Source organism: Hirundo rustica, chromosome 1 (genome assembly GCF_015227805.2).
Source record: "Hirundo rustica isolate bHirRus1 chromosome 1, bHirRus1.pri.v3, whole genome shotgun sequence".
Taxonomy (NCBI): Eukaryota; Metazoa; Chordata; class Aves; order Passeriformes; family Hirundinidae; genus Hirundo; species Hirundo rustica.
The window spans coordinates 19,190,312-19,211,804 of NC_053450.1; the positions used below are offsets into that span (position 1 = coordinate 19,190,312).

At 37.7% G+C, this 21,493-nt stretch overlaps 1 protein-coding gene across 2 annotated transcripts in view; it reads right to left on the bottom strand.

Moving 5' to 3' along the window:
- Positions 1–21,493, bottom strand: part of ZFPM2 (zinc finger protein, FOG family member 2) — a 307,159-nt gene that overhangs the window by 102,331 nt on the left and 183,335 nt on the right. For both annotated transcript variants that reach the window (XM_040068921.2, XM_058421801.1), the window contains one exon: positions 9,320–9,431. In XM_040068921.2, the coding sequence (XP_039924855.1) occupies positions 9,320–9,431 (112 nt within the window). The remainder of the gene's footprint in view (positions 1–9,319; positions 9,432–21,493) is intronic.

Consider the following 21,493-nt stretch of genomic DNA (forward strand, 5'->3'; position numbering starts at 1 on the left):
GTCATCAGCATCACATTGCCCCATATGCCCTGATAGAATAAAACTGAAACAAGAAAGAAAAAACCGAATCTGAAACAGCAATTTTTTCCATGTTTTTTTCTAACACTGAAAGAAATTACATTTTAAAAAAGCTGCTAAGTTCTCTTCAGGTTTGCAGTTACAAGAACTCATTACTTAGATGTTAAAAACATATTGAAGCAGATTGCAACTTCAGTTTCTTCAGTCGGGAAGACTGAGGGGTGCTCCAGCCCTGGTGAGAAGGGCACCTGCAGGCACCAGGAACACTCTCCCTCAAGTGCAAGGACTGCAGCGAGTGTCTCTCGTATTTTCTGCCATGCTGGAGTTCTTTCCGTAACCTCCAGTCTCCCTTCTCCCCACTTCACTATAACCTGCCTCAAAGAACAGCGTGCAATCGCCATTGCATCAGGAAAAAGACGTGGTCTGCAGTGCTGGCCTCAGCACCATGGTGCCCTGCTGTGAAGTCCTGCCCCTCGTGGCCTCTGCCTACACTCGTGAGCAGTGCTGGAACACCACAGGAGAAGGAGAGAAAGGCCAACACCAATCTTTGGATCAGAGAGTACACACATTGATCCCCGGGATCAATAGAGAGGTCAGGATTCAGTCACACATGATCTCTAGCTACACTTCCTAGGCAATTCTTGAAAGATGGTGGAGGGAGATGTATGGATGGATGACTGAGGGTTACATCTGGCTTCCATATTCTGTTTAGGTAACCCTAATACCTACACTCCAGAAGAGCTTTTTCATCAATTGCTTTTGGTTCTGAATCCATTTTCCTGAGCATAAAACAAATCTCAGTTCCCCAGTATCGCAACACAAGGTATCAATTTCCTTTAACCTACATAATGGTTTCAGACTTCTCTAACATCAGGAAGTCTCCTTAAGCTCCTAAATTAACAATGAGAACAAACATGAGCACAAATTGCTTTAACACAGAGTCTAAGTATCATCAATAAATAAATCAGTCGGGATCCAAAATATGGCTAGAGAATTTGAGAAGAGAGAACTGCTGGCTCTGCCATTGCCTGTTCAGGCAAGCACAACAATCACCTGCTGGAGTCTCCAGAGTAATAGGAATAGGAGCTTAAGGACCTAATAATAAATCACTGGCTTGCAGGTCAATTAAGTGGCCAAGAAACACTTGAATGCCATCCACTGTGCCGCAATAAGGGCCTCGCTTGTAAGCTGCCAAAGACAAAACACATCCAACATGATTTTAATGTTCCATTCCAGGTAGCCTAGCTCCACTACCCACTTGGACATCAGGGCTGCACATCACATAGGTTTTGCTGGGAGCTTGGCATCCTGAATGCTATAGAAGGGTCTTCTCTTATTAGCACCAGGCTTAATCCATTTGGAGATAAGGGACATAGAATTCTCACACCTCAGTGTCTGTTATACACTCAACCACCTTGAACAGGGGAAGAATACATTTCAACATTTTTCAGCTTTTGCTTTTACATGGCACACCATTAGTTTGTCTTCTATCACAAATACACGGTAGAAGTATTTAATAGGAATCACTATCAAACGGGCTGCAGAAGAATCCAGCCCTGTTTCCTCACATACAGACATTTTATACTCGGCATCATTGGAGCTGCCTGCAAAGAACGACCCAGGTTTGATATTAGGCTTCTAGGTCATGGTTTCACCTTGACAACAGCTCTTTCATTTCAAGCTGTAACATTTGCCAGGATCCCTAAGGTGTTTTCATTTTTGTCAGGAAGTATAGGGGAAAAAAAAGTATGAAAAAATGATAAATCTTAATTCACAAGCTATAGGACTATCTCTGTGTCTCCGGCACAAAACTTCAAATCCAATCCAGGACCTGGATGTGTATTAGGAGGCTGCAGATTTAAACCTTGTCCACCATGATCAAACTGGATTTATGGAGCATCATAACTCTCCAGACACCATCCAGCAGCTTATTAATTTAATAGACTCCTGTCCATTCCATGATGTTCCTGCCCTGACAGTCTCTCAAGATAAGGTGAAAGCCTTTTGACAGGACAGAGTGCATATATATTTTCTTCTGTTTTCTTGTGGATGGGGCTGTCGACAACTTGAAATGTGTGGCTCAGCAAATTTGGGGCTTTTTTCTTCCCTCATGCTTAGTAGGGAAGATGACAGAGGTAATGGCACTATGAGCCCCAGGGGGTCACAAGGTTATTGCAATCCTCAACAGTTACTGAGCATAAGGGTAAAAAAAAAAAAAAAAAATTATAAATAAAACACATTTAATATATATTTCATATCCTGATAATAATGACAACATTTTTGTTAAAAAAAAACCCAAAAAACTAAATGACTGATTCTACTGCAGTTGATCTGGAAAAATGAAGGACAAATACATACATTAAAAAAAAATCTCTTCACTCTGCTTGCATTTATTGTTGCCAGTGGTCTCAGAATATAAAGCAATGCTTCTTTTCATATGGTCACAGTGTGAAGTGCTTCTTTTCCATCCTGAACATGCTGCCATAGGTGAATTTTAGACTCAGTGTACAGCTTTTTATAGCTTCAGTCCAAAATACATAATTCCATGCAAATCATATCAGTATTCTGCCTATTTCCTTGTCTCCTCAAATGAAAAATAATTCCAATTTCAAACCATGAAATACTCTACACAGTAAGCAAGAACATAAGAAAAAAGACCCAAATCAATACACGTATGAGAAGAACTTAAATAATTTGGCTGCTACGTAAATGAAATGCACTAATAATGAAAAAAAGCATTTTCATATTAGAAGTGAAAATTTAGTTGTACTCCAGTATTTCTTGTCATCTTCCCTTTATTATCTATATGCTTAGAATTTAAAGGGCATGTAATAATATACAGTGTGCTATTACATGCATACCCATAAAGCTGTATAAAATAATCTTTTTATTGTTGGCATTAATAGAATATATAAGGCCCTGACCTCTAGCTCCCTAAAGCAGAAAATACCCCACTGGATCTATTTACAAAGGTAAAAAATAAAAATAAGGAAAGAGCACAGTCATGCTCCCTGAGTTCTTTGAAGCTGAGTAGTGTCTGAGTAAGTACACAACACTGTGACTGCCATCAACAAGCCATAAGAACCACTAGTGATGGAGGCAAAACATTTCCTCCTTCTGTGTCCAGCAAGGAAATTACCAAGACTGATTTGCAATAGTTTCACTCATAACAACGCCAACTGGCATCCCACCTTCTCAACATCCCTGCAAAGCCAAACAGGGAGCCTGACATCTACTTACGAATCATGCCCTTATGTCTGTATCCACATTTTCTTCCAATGACTGTGAATGCAGATATATTACTCTACATAAGCATTATGCACATAAATCGTACTTCTCTTGAGAAATTTGCAATTTTTCAATATTGTGTAAAAAGAAATCCAAAGCAAGCTCTTCCATAGACCTTTGATATTAGGATGTCACGTGTTCTGTTAAAAACTCAGATTTTTTTTGTCAATGGATGCAAAGAAAGAAAAAAAACCTTTAGCAGCACCAAAGTCTTCAGCACATTGTATAGCTAATGGAGGCATCCAGTAAGACAGCAGATACTGCAGTTTTCTGACTGTCCATGTGGAACAGACTTGGTAAATTTACTCAATTTGCTTTTTAATAGTATGTGGAAAAAAGCCCCTTGCAATTTAAAAAATATGCCCCAAGCTAACCTTTGGCCTACTGAACAACTTGTTCCCTGACCCAAACCCAATTATACTCATATTCTAATGCAGCAGTGTTTAAACTTCTTATGATGTTTGACCTCTGTCTCATTAGGGTCCCTGATGCTGTATGTCTGTGATGTAATGTACCATTACATTGCCTGAAGTTGCAGGGGAAAAAAAATATTTGCTAGCTAAAAACTCTCTTGCTGGGAAAACATGGCATCAAGGATCTCATAGAACAATCAAGAAAAATAATCCTGTCACCAAACAAAAATTTAAGTACCCTTCTGTTAAAACAATTGACTTTTATTCTATGTTAAAAATTAGAATGTTTATTAAATTAGCAAAATTAATTTAAAATTACCTTCAATTTTTCTTAGCGGTTTCATGTAGCCCTTTTACAATGTTTGTATTTTCAGTAAATGGCACATATATCAGCTAAATAAGCCACCCCAGTATTAAATAAGCAACCAGATGTGCTTACTGACTTATTTTACATGAATTACGGGGCTCAGCAGCCAGTGGAAGCCCCAGAAGGGTCGAGCACAGCCCTCTGCCTCCAGCCCTGACTTCTGCCCTGCCCTCTCCTCTGTGCTGCCTTTCTTCAAGCTTCTAGTAATAAATTAACTACATGACACAGTTTCAGTGTGGGCAGCTGTCAATTTAACTAATATCATTCTGTAAATCCACCCTAGCAGGCTTCTTCTCTATTGTGATTGGAGAATAGACTTTTTTGGGCAGCTTTCAAAAGCCACATCTGTTTGAGCAAGGATCTGTTCCTTAGCTGTGTGGAGCAGCACTCCCCCGAAATTCCCTCCCCACGCTTCCCGTGTTTTTTTGTTCACCAAAGAAAATGAGAATTCTCGGCTCTCACCCTTAGGCGACATCCTCCCTAGCACGGATTTTGTTATAGTCGCTCAGTGGGCACCGACTGTGATTTCACTTACAGAGAGATGGAGGCTTTTTATGGCACTCGATATCCTGTGTCCGCACCACCAGCACAATTAACGGCAGCACCCTGTGGAATCACTTATGGAGATGTCACGCAGTGCCTGCGGAACCGCGCTGGGGCAAGGATGGGTTTTTTCTCCTCCTGTGTCCTCTTAGAAATAACAAAGGGCATAAACTACTCGGTGAGGCCAGGCAGAGGAGGAAATAACGTCAGTAAATCACTAATGGAAATGCAAAACCAAACACTGCCGCACACGAACTGAGATGATGGCTGGCTTAAGAAGTGCGCGAGTCACTGCCTGCAGCCACCCCCCTTTTGGCAGCCATACCCGAGCCCACCCCATCACCCCGCGCACCAGCAGCCACCCCTGTCCCTCCAAGGGGCAGCCTGCAAAGCGGCCGTTCCCAAATTAGGATTTTCCGCAGGAAAGGTGCCCCACGGCTGCCACCTGGCCGGCAGCACGCTCGGTGGGACGCAGCGCAACCCGACCGGCCCAGACACGCGTTACACGTGTTGGCTCTCCTGCACAGAGTTATCCTGTGGTGCTCTGCAATCAATTACTGTTATACCACCATCATTAATAATTTTCTTAATGAAAATGATTCTGTTGATCTCCGTTGTATTTTAATTATCAGAGTTAAGCATAATTACACTGCAGCTCTGAGCTGGCATGTAGACTCCTTTAGGGCGCAATTTTGTTTTAACACACTGATAATGTAATTTTACATTGTGTCAGTTGTTTAGTTATTATCCAGTCGTACAATTCCGCTGTATTCCTGATAACAGATAATAACCTTAGCACCTCCTATATCCTGAAGTCATTTAAAAAGCAATATTGGAATTTCACAACTAGCTAACTTAATCGCCTTATGATTTTATAATTCTCACAGCTAAATATTTGTACAGACACCCTGTTTTAACAATACCACTAAACATACGGTATCCATACATTTCACATAAATGGCTTAAATAACATCTAGGAAAATGTCTGTTACGTGAGCATGGCTTTTAGTCTGTGCAACTGTGGTTTTTACAGTTTCCATTCTGGTCAGTCAAATTTATTTTTTAAAATCCTTGCCGCTCCAGTGAAAGATTTGCAGTGAATAAATATCCCAGCCTTCTCCTAGCTTGTGGGGAGACTCTTAACTGTGGTCTTAGAGATTTCCAGGTCTGGTGCACAATTCTGTTAGGCAAAACCGTTTCTAAAGTAGACTATGCAGCAATGATGATACAGTTCATGCATACTACTTCCTACCACTGCAACTTGCTTGAATTATGCTGAAGCTTTTTTTCTTTTAAAGAACATATATTTCTAAATAAGATTTAATTTATAAAATTTATCTCCTAAATCTCAGTTTCTAGGACATAAATTATCAAATATATATATATCTCAAACAGACTTTCTAAAGGTCCATTTTTGAAACAAGAGAGTATTTTACAATAAAACAAAAATAGCCTTCCTTTTGAATGTAATTACAGTGGTAAAAGTTTCCTTTCAAGAAAATGGAGTGGAATAATGTCATGTGCTATGAGTAGCCAGCTTGTATCAGAATTTGTAAAATGGGATAATAATTGACTATTCTTAATGAACTGTTTTTCTCTTTTCTATCTTGCCCTAGTTCTGGGGAAATGTAGTTATAAAAAATACAGGTAATGATCCTAGACTAAACTGAGTAATTAGAATACCCCTTATTTCAAATACTGAATATTTACTTCATAGCTATTCACTTTGAGTGTACTCTGATGTGTGATTTTAAATAACTAGTTTCTTAATCTAAACATTTGTATAGAAGATGTCTTGTGATTGCACTGTAATAAGTTAGAAATACAATCCTATATGTGTACATCATAAATATATATACCTATATATATGCACATATATATGCACAAATATGCTTTGTTTGCCTAGGGAAAATATGAAGTATTTTATACAGAGAAGGAGAGCATTGAAGGCAAATAGGGACTTAGCCAGGCAGCTCAGATTCTCTTTCAACAGAACCTACACTCTAGGCTACTGTCCTGTGATTATTCTGTGTGCAATATGTGGGTGACAACAGTGCTCACGGCCTCTCGTGAATTGGAAATCAGACTGACATTCCTATGTTCTCCTGAAGGATCTGGGGAAAATTCTGCTCTCAAAGATATCTCTGTAATGAGCTAAAAGGAAATATGGCATGTGCTTCTGAGTCAGCAACTGATCAACCAGTACTACGTACTGTTAGCCAATTCTAAACTTATCTTCGCCTTAGAAATGTGCCAATTTACTCCACTCATCTCATCTTGAGTTTAGTAAGGAAAACAGCTCCCAGGTGACCAAATCTGCTACATGGACAATTCCACACATTTGTTCAGCTAATTGCTTACAGAAATAACAATGTATTGCTAAGCAAACTAACAAAATTATACACATGCAACTACAACATAACACCGAATTACAGCTACATGCCAGCTGACACCATTTCATTAGAAGTAATGGCACTATAGGAGACAGAAGCTAACACAAATCAAAGCAATGTAATCTGGAATGATGAGATACAAATTGAAGGAAGAAACATTATTCTATTTATTTATTTTACCATCTTCTATTTGACATTGTTTTGTGATCCAAACCAATTAATCTTTCTAGTAAAAAAACCCCAGCAGAGCTCAAGGCAAGGATAGATGCTTAATGACTGACAGAGCAGCCACCTCAGAGAGCAAAGAGAGGAACTAAACACAGTGAAAGGAAAGCATATCTACAACTTACTTCCTTGAGTACTGTACAACTGTCTCACCATACCTTGTTAACCAAGCTCTAAAATAACTGGCATGATCAGTGAAACAATATCTATCACCTTTGAATGAAAATACTAATATTTTGGGTGAATCAGATTGCATCAAACTGAAGCAAGTCCTTACTATTTGAAAAAAAAAAAAAAAGTTGTATTTCAATAGAATAAATCAGACAGGATCAAAACTGTCTAATGAATTAGTTAATGCTTATAAAATATTTTGAAGATGAGAAGTCCAACTGGTAAATATGTGCCAAGTATTATTATAACTACAGAAAGAATAGAATACTTGAGAAGACATCATCCTATGGGAATTTGCAGGAGCTATGTTTTGAAGTGAAAGTAGTTTCCCATTACATTAAGAAGTTTTTGCAGGAAAGTCTGCCTGTGTGTATTCAATATTATGAACAGCAAACTGCAGCTCTGGATTCATTCAAAGAGCTTCAGTGTGTTTGTTACTCAGAGCACTTTGCTGCTTCTTCCACTTGGGCTGCAATCAGCAAGCTGTGAAGGGAGGGCAGCTCAACCTTTTTTAGATCTGAGCCCAGTTCTCTAGTACTGCAGGTGTTTCAGGTTGTAGAGTGAATGTGTTGACATTCTGTAATTATAATAGAAAGAATTTATAAGACCCTGGTGTGCGACTCATTTTTAACATGCAAATTCCCTGTTTTCAGCGATTCAACTTTCAAAGGCTTGTGGCAGTTTAAAGGCAATCCTCTTATAAGTGTATAAATTGCAATGATTATAGGAACAAGTTGTAATTGTTTCTAGTAAGTTTTTAGGAGTCTTTGATGTTATGATTAGTGTTTTGTATGTTAATATATTGATATGGGTGCTTATTTGCCTGGATGCTTGTATGCTGAAACGGTCACTAGGTTGCCTCAGCAAACAAATCTTTGATCTCAGTAGGTCTGTTTGGTAGAAATAAAACCTAAAAGAAATTAAACAAGAACAGTGCCTGTTCTAAAGTATTCACAAAGTGCTGAGATTGGTGATTGAAATACAAGGAAGGAAAGTCATAGTTTTGCAACCTAATCTGTAGGGTAAATGCCAAACATAGCTACACTGTTATTTTCATTCCATGTATTCAAGTGGTGTTTTGTTTTGCTTTTTTTAAACATACTGTAATGATTCTGTCGCTGCATTTCGAAAGCTTTCACAGTGACTGTAGCAGAGTAGTTCATAGTCCATGGTGCTATGGACTGAACTCAAGGCTCTTTCTGTTATTTTGAGATGCAAGACAAAAACCTATGCACCTTGAACCCAAGGAGCTGTTAGATGTGGGTTAGATAAAGCAGCTTTGGTGGGCAGCCTTGTAAGAACTCGTACTGAATGAAAATTCTGAAAATTCACATAAGACACAAGTGATACCATTGCCACACACCAATACACTCCAGTGAAGCATCAGCACATCACGCAGAGACTGGAATGTCAGAGGTGACAACCCTGAAATCCAGTTCCATTTATCCTATGCTACCATGCTGATATACAGCCTTTTCATACTCCAATTAAATTCTCATTCTTCATATGAAACTGGATTTCAGTTAGTAGTCTACAATGTAATGCAGAACAGAGAAGTGATATCCAGTATGCCCCAAGAAAAATAATTCACCCCTTCAAAGTGTATAGGTGTCACTGATGTTTCCCAGAGCACTGACTCTCAGAGAGAAATGGAAGGTATGCTTTATGCCAGCTGATGTCCTTCAGTGTTGGTAAAGCATTTAATAAACTACAGGTACCATGCGGGGTTTTTACATCACTAAAAGAAAAAAAAATGCAAAACCAGAACATGGAAGGAAAATGGTAAGAAAAACTGATATTAAGGGGAGACTTAGTATTAATTTTCCTAGTATGCAACAGGTACATATTTATCTCAGCAGCTTACACAAGAAAGTAAAGAAAAAAAATCACTTTGTGTTTACCTTTGCTGTACACAATGCAGTTGTTTTTGTTGTCTTCTACTCCTTGCCAAGTCACATCCAGCAGCCACTTGGGGCCAGCAGTCAGTACCATAGGGACTGAAGCCTTTGTCTTCTGTAGGAAGGATGATAACAAACAGATGCCATTTGTTCGCCTTGATTAAGAATGTGAATAATAATGGTAATCATTTTATTTGCAAATAATAAAATCTCAAAACCCATAAGCCAAAGTCTTATTCCCCCGCCTCAGGATTTTTTTACAGACACAAGCAGGATGCTTTAGTTCTTTCATTGATTGAATAGTGAAACTATTATCAAGGATTTTTCCAAATGATCTTGGATCAGATCTCCAAGATTACACAGATCTCTGGTGGCTGAGAATTATAAAGGGAATGTAAATGACTTTCACAGCAAAGTGCCAAGAGTTTAGAAGTGAACTTTAGACACATTGTACCTCATTATCAATGGGATCTCACTATTTCCTGAAGCAGACAGGAAAGATATTAAAGAATTGGTATCCATTTCCAAGATCTATCCTGAGTAACATTTGTATTATCATAGGAAATTGTTCTGAATGGATGATGGAATTTTTCCCCCTCTTGCTATGTGTTGATGTGTGATTCTACCATGTCTGAAAGAGTAATAATGTTAATGATTCACTGCAAAGACTATAAAACAAGTTGTATTAATACATTCAAAGACTTTAAAGCATGACATCATCACACCTGAAAGGCATACAGGCAATTTACCATCTCCTGTCTGTATTTCAGTTTCTATACTTAGAGAATTTTTTTTTTTGAGGCGGTAAGGCAGAGGCCTCAAATTTATTAGCACTGAACTCCCTTTACTACTCAAATGGCAAAAATCCTGAGTATGCCAGTATGTGGCACTTAGACTTCTATCATAGACTGTTCTTCTCCTCTGTATCAAGAACAAAACCACAGGAGAGTACAAAGTAAAAGTCACAACTTAACTTTTGATTATTTATTCTGAGATATAATTCTGTCCAAGACATTCCAACATTTTGTAAGAGAATTTAGTTATTTTTATACTCTACCAATAATTCTCTAGTTGTCTCAACCTATTTTTTTTAATTGTGATATTCTGTATTACCAACTCATATAAAAAAATTTAAGATACAGAAAACTGTATTTACGTGGACATTCCAGACACTTTGCCAACATTTATTATTGATAACTACTCTAGATATATAGTGAAGAAAAACATATTTACCACAGAACACATTACATTCACAAAAGATACCTGAAAATATTTAGTGAAAGTAAGATATTGCTTAAAATATTTTAGTTATGTAAGATTAAATCAATCTTGAATATCTTAAAAAATATATATTTGCCATAATTACATTAATATTTTAATAAAAATCATAGAAAAATACATTAAATGGTCTTCATCTTTTTTGTGGGTTTTTTTTCTGTTTAGACTCTAATACTGTTTTATCAAATACACTACTTCTTACTTAATTTTCATATTTGATTTTACATTTTTTATACAAATGTTTATGCATAAGTCACATTTCTATATGCACTCCATGACATTATTCATCTTCCTTATGTATTGGGAAAAAAACCAGATAGAAATTATGAATGAAATTAGGAAAAAAGAATGCAACATCTAGCAAAAATATGCCAACCTAGTGTAAAAATACTGAAACAAGAGACATTCAATGTCTCAGCTCCCAATACTTCTTTCTCTATGGGAAGTTGCAAAAAATATATTTTGCTTATATGAAGATTTGTTACAAGAGTCAACCCAGCTGCATGCACTTGTATCCTGAATTTAGATTCTTATTAACAATTGATCAGTAAACAAAACTATTTTATTTTTCTAGATTTGGCTAAGCTTCTATGTAGATTATCAAGAAGCCTAATATTATCAGTTATGAAATCAGTGTAAAACATATACGTATAAGCTACATAGAAAATAATGACATAAACTAGGCGAGAATTGAAAAAGAGATGCATCAGATGAGATGAAAGGCAATCAAGGTATCATCTCTATCTTCTGTGACAGAAAAGGCTGAACTTCACTGTAATTTACACCACAACAGTGCCACTGAAACAATTTAGAGTGGCTACTCCTCACACAGCTGAGAATCATATCCAAATCGAATACAAGCTGTAGCAAGAATGTTGGCAACTATGGCTGTAATGAAGAGGAGGATCAGGACACACTCCAATTCTGGCTGCATTTGTCCAAGAGCCATTTCAGTCAAGCCTTTAACATGTTTTTGTGCTCATATGTGCTTTCAGTCTCTGGTAATCCCAAGTATAATCAAAAGACAGTGAAATATTATCCAGCTAGGAGACTTTTCTAAGTACACCACAAATGATTAAGACATTCAGAAAAGTTGGGGGTTTTTTTCCTAAGCTGGATGCCAAGTTAAAAAACAGAACAAACCAAAATTCTATCTTTTAAGTGCAGAAGGGATCATCTATTTAATTTTCACAAGATCTAATTCCTATTTCTGGTTTACTTCTTTCCAGACGTCTGACATTTCATTGTGTCTCTTCCATCTCTAAGGGTATTATCTGCATTAAGGTGGTATCAAAAAGCCTCAAATAATATCAGGATCTTCTTGTGCTGGGCAATAGTTTATCTACATAGACAGGACAAATAATATGTCCTGGGAAAGGATTATACTTAACCACACACTGCTGGGGAAGAATGAGATACAGAGATACCATTTGACTTTCTCATGGAGATTAATTTCTCCTTTAGTAAGTGGTAGGCTTAGTCCCAGGCCACCGCCCCAGTTTTCTCCAGACAAGGAGGGGGGCCCAGGCCTCATCCCTTCTGAGGTGAAGCAGCGGTGGCAGCAGGTAGACTGAGCACCAGCAGTCAGCACGTGTTCTGCTTTGCCATTCGCCATTTACAGGGCTTTTCTGGAACTTAAAAACTCCACGGTTATCACTAAATTAGCTTCCAGGTCAGCTTGGCAGTTAAACTTGTAAATCAGCTCTGCAGCTCTAAGTGGTCTCTAAGCATTAGAGATAGGCTGGAGGAGGAACAGGGTGTTTCATCTCACAGCTCTGCTAGCCCAGAAGAACTGGTGGACACCTCAAAAGAATTTCCCATTCTCCCACAGCTCTGCTCCCAAGCTGCACAGATATGTAAATAAACTTATTTTAATATGAAAGCTAAACTTCACAAGACCCCGGCTGTTTGTAAAACTTGGCAGCTCCACTGAGGAATACCAGCAGTGGCTTCCCTTTGATGCACCTTACTGGCATATTGCGTGAGCTGTAAGGCAGGTCAGGACCACGGCAGCGGTTCTTGGGTTCTGGCATCCATGGGGTTTACTAAAACTTCATAGGTGTTCACCACTGAGGGAGGCTCGCTCCTGTAGTGCCTTATTACATAGTAAGAACCGACGCAAGCCTGCTGATTCAGGAAAGGCCATTTCCTTAAAATGGTTAAAATGAAAAGACCCCAGTCCTAGATAACAAGAAGCTATGGTTAAATCAGTCATGCCTTTATCACCTCAAGATTAGACTACTGCAATGCGCTATACCTGAGGCTACATTTTAAATCCATTTGAAAGCTGAAGCGGGTGCAGAATGCAGCAACCCGCTTCTAAAGCAGGATATCGTGCTTTGAGCACATTAAACCAGTGCTTTTTAATTTGCACTAAGTGTCTGTGGAATTTAAGGCACTGGTTACAACCTCTGAAGCCTGGGACCTGTCTGCCTGAGATACCTAATTGAGACCTGCCAGGTCTTTTGTCTCAACTGTAAAAGCACAGCTGAGAACCACCAAGGAACATGAAAAAGGGTTTTCCTGGCTTGACACCGAAGAAAGTCTTGGCAGGGCAACATGCTCTTCATGGCAGCTCTTTTACCTTTGGGACATCATCCTACTTGAATTAAAGTATGTTCATGCTCTGACTCTCAGAGAGTTCTATGAAAATCACCCTGTAATTCGTAAGGTATTTGTCATGCTGCAAAATTCAGTTGGTCATTCCCAAAACAGTGGTGGTAGGTGTTACCTACTTTATACCTTTATGTTTGGGGCTTTTTTAAAGTGCTAGCAGGAATATCCCTACCTTAAGAAATGTACCTTTTTACACGCACACAAAAAAGTTTTCTTGATATAGAAGCAACAATATTGCAGCTGTTTACAAACAGAACTTAAAAAAACAATTTTTTTTTTTCTTTCTCCCCCTGAAAGAACTCTTACACATTACTCTAAAGCTTATAAAACACTCTCCCTACTGCCCAAGTATAATCACAGGGTGATCTGCTAACACAGGTGTGTATAAGATGGGGCCATACAGTAATTACCTCACATTTTTCAAACTAGGGAACATTATAGACCCACAGTATTGTTCACTGCTCTACACTAGGTAACTAACTGTACATTCTACACCTGAGCAATGTTTCCCTGAAAATGCAATTTCTGCTAATGTTTTCATGCCATAACTAGACAAATTTGACAAGGACAAGCAGGGTCAAAACTGTGATCTCTCAGGGAACAATTAGAATTAGCTAATGAGGATGAAAGAGGTCAGGCAGGCATCCACTTTTCACTAACCTTTGAAACAACTGGACAAACAAGGGAGGTAACCCTCAATAAATGTTTATATTCAGTCAAGAGGTTAATGGAGATAAAAATAGCCATCACAGCAGGCTGAAAATAGTTTTGCACTCTTGCTAAATGGAATCAGTGCTGACAAGTAACATTATATGGGCTCTTCCCTGCAAAGATTTCTAACATATGATGTGTGTGGTCTGGGAGAAACTTGAGGAAACCCCCATGCTCAAGAAAAATATGGCCATGATCAAGTTGTTTGAAATCTATGAAATTCTGATGTCAAGTACCTGATCAGTGCTAGCTGTTTCTTCAGAAGCTCTACTACTGAGCTCATGCTTAGTAAGTCACTGTGACGTGACCATCCTGTCCCAAGCAAGGTGCTCCAAGAATTGTTCAATATTATTTAAGGAGGGGTACTGATACTTAAAGGCTTTATTTCTTACTGTATTTTGCTTCCTGCAAACAGATTTTCTTCCTAAATCTTCCAAAGAGCCTGAGTTCCCATGAAAGATACAGAATACTTCCAGAATATCTTCAAGACCTTGGAGGAAGTTCCAATGCTCCCTGGGCAGAGGTAGTTTATATAGTCAATTAAATCCAAGAGTGTACTGGGAGGAGAGCTGTAAATATATCTCAGGTGCCTTCAGATATGAGTCTGGGCTAGCAAAACACCAGTTAATACACTGATGGAGGTTCCTATTTTGAAATTCAGTTTAAATTCAATTGGATCATCACAAGGTTGACATGCTGAAACTGCAGAACATCCCCTCTTGAGAGGCTGAGTTCACCTTTGATGATCACCATACTCAATTCAGCAAACTTTGTAAGCTCATCAAATCAATTCATCTGGGAAGGACTCCTAAGGATCATCCTGGACAGTGCAATAACAGATATTGGTACAGGTCTCAGACTATCCCTGATTGATTAATATTTTTTTGAATAATAAGAGTGGTAACTCCATTTTATAACCTCTCACACTGACTGTCTAAATGCATTTCTTTACCTTACAACTGATTACAAATTCATGAAGCTGTAAGACAATCCCATCCAAACAGCCCAATGACAGATGGAGATCTGCATTCTGTTATTTGTATGCAATCAGCTGGACTGTCTTTCACTTTCTTTAGCCTCCCTGAAAACTCTTATCTTTTTCCAAGCAGGATTCAGTCTTGGAAGAATATTTATCTCAAGGGCTTTGCTGGAAAACCTGCCAGTCAAGGCCGGTGGCAGCACTTCACAGTGCCACAGCTTTCTTTGCTAGACATGCAGAGGCAACTCCTCTCCACTAACACAACACTGGAGATGTCAGGAGGTTTTCAGCACCGTGGTTCCATGCTGATGACAACATCCCTAGTCAAAGCAAAGACAAGACAGTCTCCTGCCATAAACACATACTCTGGAATCTTACAATTGCACCAACATTTCAGGTTTTACAGCTCCCCCTATGTCTGCAGGGGAGATCTTGAAACTTGAACTAAATGCAAAAGAAATTTTGCATTTCCATGTGGTTGAAAAAAAAAACCCTGAAACACACAAACTTTGAAAACCTGACACCAACTTAATGTATGCAGTTAATTTCCCCTAAATCTTCAAACAGCATGGGAAAACTGCTTCAGTTACTACTTTATAACTTTATGCGATCCAGGATTCAGAAGGAGTGTTCAAGTATGTGTTATATCTGCACAAATTGTTACTTGTGATGGGCCATGAAACCAGTGATGAAGAAAAGAAGGACCGACTTCCCATTATCTTTTTTGGTGATAGCAGAAGAAAAATATTGGTAACAGTTGAAGAGGTTGTGGTCAAACCAAAGCCTTTGAATGTTTCAAACACACACACACACACCAAAAAAAAAAAAAAAAAAAAAAAAAAAAAAAGGGAAAGGAAATGTGCACACAGATGGAATCCCAAAAGACAGCTGGGATTCCCTGCAACTGTGAAACCCTGCTGTTTACCCCAAGGGATCATCACTTGTCAAGTGACAAGACTGAACATACATTTCACCATGTATCACTATGTACATTTCATCTGCAAACCTAAAGCAGACCAAAGAAATTATTCAAACAAAAAAACCCCACATCCTAGGTATGTTAATATTTTCCAACACTTGTCAGGATTTTAATATGATTTCAAAATTCTTATTACTATCAAATGTGGCTGCCTAATGCAAATGAAATGTGTGCTAAACATGGGGTTCAATTCATTTTACCTAACAAGAGTGCATTTTTTTTCAATCTGTAAAATAAACATAAATCAAATGTAATTTGGGTATAAAGTAATGCTGTCAAAAGCAACTTCAATTTGCTATTTTTAACCCTTGGAACCCATCTTCAAACTCTTCCCCAGTTCTAAAAACTTTTAAACAAATCTATATTCTGGAATACCTGGACCTAGCTGAGTCCTGGTGATTCCTTCTGTCTGCTTCTGGGGTCCTGGAGGAGGTGACAACCAATGGATTGGAACAGGAATGGAAAAGCTGGAAAATGGATCTCTGAACACTCAGTGATCTTCCACTGCATACATCATTCTGTCTTGAAGGGCTTTCTTCTCTGGTCCTTCCTTCCTCTAAAGCCTTCATCTGGCTTCACTACACGGTTGCTGCTCCCCAGCCATTTCCTCCCTGTTCTTTTTCCCCATTTAATAAATACCTGACTATGTATAGATAACATCCTTTCTCAATGAGCATGGGATAGAGAGCAGTGTATTTTGCCACCGCTCTCTTGACTTCACTTACTCATTTGATTTTTCCTTCTACTCTCTTTTCTGTTTGTTTTGTTCTTTGGGAAAGCAGTGTATATATGTACTGTGTGCTTACACAATGACCAGAACCAGGAAACAGTTCTTAGTCAGTGCTGTGATTAGCATAAATGTACTGAGGATATTCTGAAAATTGAGAACTCTAAGTGAACCATCTCTGTTGTGGTGAGTTGATATCTGTAGGTAGCATGAGCACTGTCAGTGTCTTAGTGTTCAGGTATCTGCCATGGGTGTTGAATCTTCCTGCTTTACTGTAAAGTTGAATACTTTGGATAATACTATTTCAGAGATGACATGCACCTGTACCGATGAAATCACACACTATATAACTTATCTTTAGACAAGATATAATGCAGTGCTGCTTGCACACTTTCACGCTGAATTATCAGTGCATTTTTCCTCCTGGGTTAACCTCACTGTTATAAATTATCGTGTGCTCTAAGAATTTCATCTCTCTACTAACGAGGCCATGTTGCTATTTGCCAGTAAACACTTTTTGAATGCTCTTGCCTGAATGAAACTTATTTCACTTTTGCCAAACATTTCTCACATATGGCTCAGCTGTAATTCTGCAAACATCGAATTTATTCTGGCTAGGCTGATGGACTAAACCATGGGACAAACCACCAGTCCCTGTAAGCTTCTGACAATTGGTCTCTCACTTTGCACTAGTATCATTTGGGCTTGGGGCAGTTAATGTGACAAGAGATATTTCAGATGATCAAGGGGACAATTACAGAGGTTTTTCCAGAAGACATGAAGGCATTTATATTGCATATGGATTAATTCAGCCTAGTCCCATGGTCTAGTTATTTACACCAAAGCCATCCAAAATGACTGCTGTATCTCCAGCTTAATTTAATGTGGTACTGAATAATTTCTAGTTTAGATGAATTTAATAATTTTTTTCTTTGTTATGCTTTTTCTTATCCTGGAATGGATGATTTAAATCACCTTTTCCCAAAGTCCAAATTTCATGTATCCCAAGTTTATTTTTATCTAAGGAACAGAAAAAGGGGTAATGATAGGACAAAGGGGAATGGTTTTAAACTGAAGGAGAGTAGGTTTAGATTAGATACAAGGAAGAAATGCTTCACTATGAGAGTGGTAAGGCACTGGCAGAGGTTGCTCAGAGAATACAATTCCCTATATCTGGAAGTGTTCCAGGCCAGGCTGGATAGGGCATTGAGCAGCCTGGTCTAGTGGAAGGTGTCCCTGTCTCAGGCAGGCGGGTTGGAAGAGGATGATCTTTAAGGCCCATTCCAACCTAAAACCACTCCATGATTCTATGAATCCATTAAAAATACAAAAATAAAAAAGGACACGCATAAAGCCTTCTATAAATGATCCATTACACAGAACTACAGAATAGATTCTGCTTAATATATATATATTTATTACTTTGTTTGGAACTGCAAACACAGGTTGCATATTTTACTTTAGGAAAGTGAATGTTTTTGTCATGAACAGTGAATAAGTAAACGCTTTAGCAGTAGTAAAAGAGAACTTTTTTTCATTTCAACCTTTTTTTGCTTTCTCAGAACTAAAGAGGAAGAAAATAAAACATTTTTTGTATATGCTTGCCCAATATTTTAACTGTATAAACCAGTGCAGCTCTATTAGGATTACATTTCCAATGAATATTGTGATGTCTTTATGAAATACATATTCAATACAAAGGCATTGCAGTCAATGGTGTAGGTACTGCAGCATAATTCTCTTGGTGATGTATTACACAATATTTGAACTTCACTGGTGCACACACTGAATGCACATAGAATATTATATATAAATTCCTCTCTAATTTGTAATTTGTAATAGAATTAGGGAATAGAAAAGAATCTATGATTTTTTTTGAGAACTTTTAAAGATTTTTATGCCACATTTTATTAGATATATATATATAGATATATAGATATAGATATAGATATCTTTACTAAGAGGAAATGTGGTAAAGTAAGAGCATGCAATCCTCTGCCCAAGTTTTATATTTGTTAAGACAGAAGAATCATTTAAGGTAGTAGTTTAACACATGATTCAACAACCAGAAGCCTATATGTACAACTTTGATTAATTATTTTTAGATCAGTTAAAACACTCCCGTTTATCTCCTTTTAAGATTATCCTTGACATATTTAGAAATCCTAATGCAGATTTTATGGCCCACACCTATCCCTGATGGTGCTAATGGACTAGGCATAATGAATCATTCTAATTTGGATGAAAGGACCACACAACATTGTGGCAGTCCTTTAGAGAATTAAGGCTCAATTCTGATCTTCCAGACTTATGAATGCATTTTTGGGATTAGGCCACGTATCTGTACATCTGTTGAGTCTCAAGGGGTGTATACTCAGCTAAGTATTCTGACCTTCCAATGTACTGTATCAAATGTGTGGCCTTGGGATATGAAAGGATTTGATTACAACCGTATTTTAACACTGATTTAATATATAATTATGGGGTAAAACCTAATTCCTCCTTACAACTTCATGTAGAAAATTCCATCACTATTAAGAAGACACTAGGATATTTTTTCCCCAGTGAGTATGATAGTAAATGGAAAAAACTGAAACACCCACCCAGGATAATGTAAAATCAAGGACAATCTTCTTAGGGATGGCTTTAAAATCAGCTTCTTGTGTCCATAAAAAAACAAACTTAAATGGTCTTCTCCGAGTGTATTGCTAGTTGGTACACTGGTGAATTATGCACAATACTTGACAGCTTATGCATAAATAAACTGGAACAAAGTTCCTTTAGTGATTTTTACTATTAGTCTATGCTTTTTTGTTCACAAGTAATGAGGAGAGCAATTAACTTTACCCACACACAATATATGTAATACTGATAGAAAAGTTTACAGATAATTGGAATTATCTGGTCATTATCTATTCACTTACAACTTCTTTTTTCTAGTATATCACAAATGGAATGTTGCAAAATTTTCTTTAGCTGGTTAAACTTTCATAAGATATCGTTTGTGTTTTCATCTAATTTTTTTTTATCCCATTGAAAACCCCTTCCCAAATCTTATCAGCGAAAAACCCCTCAAAATATTAGAATAGACTTCAAAAGAAAATCAATTCAATAGATTTTAACGTATGACTGTGCAGTATTTTAGGAGTTTTGATTTTTCTTTTATACTATCAAATTTTGCATAGATTTTAAAATAAATAATAGTAGCATTAAGTAACTGATTAATATGAGGATTTCAGAGAAAATACTTTCCAAAATCCTGTGTTTTCTCATCAATATGATCTGTCAGAGATCTGAATTACAGATTCATGGCGCTTACATTTTCTTTATAATTTCAGAAAGCTTGGACCAAGAAGATGAACTGAGCAAAGCAGCACCTTTACCCTGCAAGCAGTTACTTTCTTGCAGTTGAAGAATATGCTACACATAATCAGGCAATTTTTCCCCCACTGCCTTAAGAGCATGAGGATTTTATTTTACTGTTCTCACACAAAAATGAAAATTAATTTCCCTAAAATGCCCAATGACAGATGAAAAGTATCCTCAGTTTTTGTAGTTCATATGACACTGTTGTATAACACAGCTCTCATTTAAATTGTTTCAATGTACTGATTACATACAGCATGACCAAGAACTGCAACAACGCAAGTTTCCATGAAAAAAATGTTTCAAAAGAATGGGAGACGGTCCTTCACTGGGACTGGAGATAAAGATGGAGAATCCAGCAGCAGGACTGGTGAGTACAGGGCTCTGGTTCCAGTAAGACTCAACAAACAGCTCAGATCAGAATCTAAAGTCCAGGAAAACAGCCTGTAGCTTCGAGATTAGCTTTCTCATACTATTACTGAGTTAAGCCAGTACAAACATCATCATGAATGCATAATTATGATTAAGCACTACACTATTGCATAATAGATCTTAAAATCTGGAAACAAAGAAGCAACGAAGGAATGCTGTTTTCAGGCTTTTCGTTTTGAACACAATCAAGTTAAGGGTAAAAGACTTTCCATAAGGAAAAACAGTTCCAAGAATATGCATTTTACTTTGAAATTTCATACAGATAGTTATGAAACATTTACACATAAAAGAAGGGGTAAAAGGGAGACAGGGACCCGGTGCTGTGTTTATAACTTGAAAATAACAATGAACATTGCCCAAACCCCTCCCACACGAACATATTTTAGAGAACTAAAAAAAAAAACAACCCAAAAAACACTATCACTTGAAATAAGTAACAATAAGCAAAGAAACTGGAAGCTTGACAAATTTACTTCAAGGACCTTTTTCTCAGAAAGACATTAATTTGACTTTTTAAAATTTTTTGCATCAAGAATTTCCCTAAGAACCAAGGTTCATTTCTGGGACTGATGGATATACACTGGCTGGTATCCTATGTTTAAATGACAGTGCTGATAAAAGGGTGATTGCTTAAAGGGAGCTGATGGATTTACTCACTTCCATGTGTAGAAGCAAAATAGTGTGAATTTGATTAATGCAGTAACGGGGTACATCTATGACTAAAGACTGTTGGTATCAAACACTTGTCAGTTGCCAGTTTATCGATGAAGCCACTTTGGGCCAGCAGTGATGCAGCTCAGTGCTCTCTAATAGGACACCTTGGGACCTGTAAAGACTCTGAGACCACAAATCTAAGGAGTGGTCCTCACGAAGGAGTGGGCTGACTTTCAAAAGTAGGGAGCATCAAAAAAGAACAATGAATTTGCACACAGAGCCTATAGAGGGGTCAGGTTAATTCTGTTGCTGTTGCTGTATGAAATGAAAACTCACAGTAGTAATAGGAGTCAAGCTGAGTACCACCACACTGCAGACTGAATTTAAGTGATTAGAAAACCATTCTACTGTTGACTAAGACCAGTTTCACAAAAA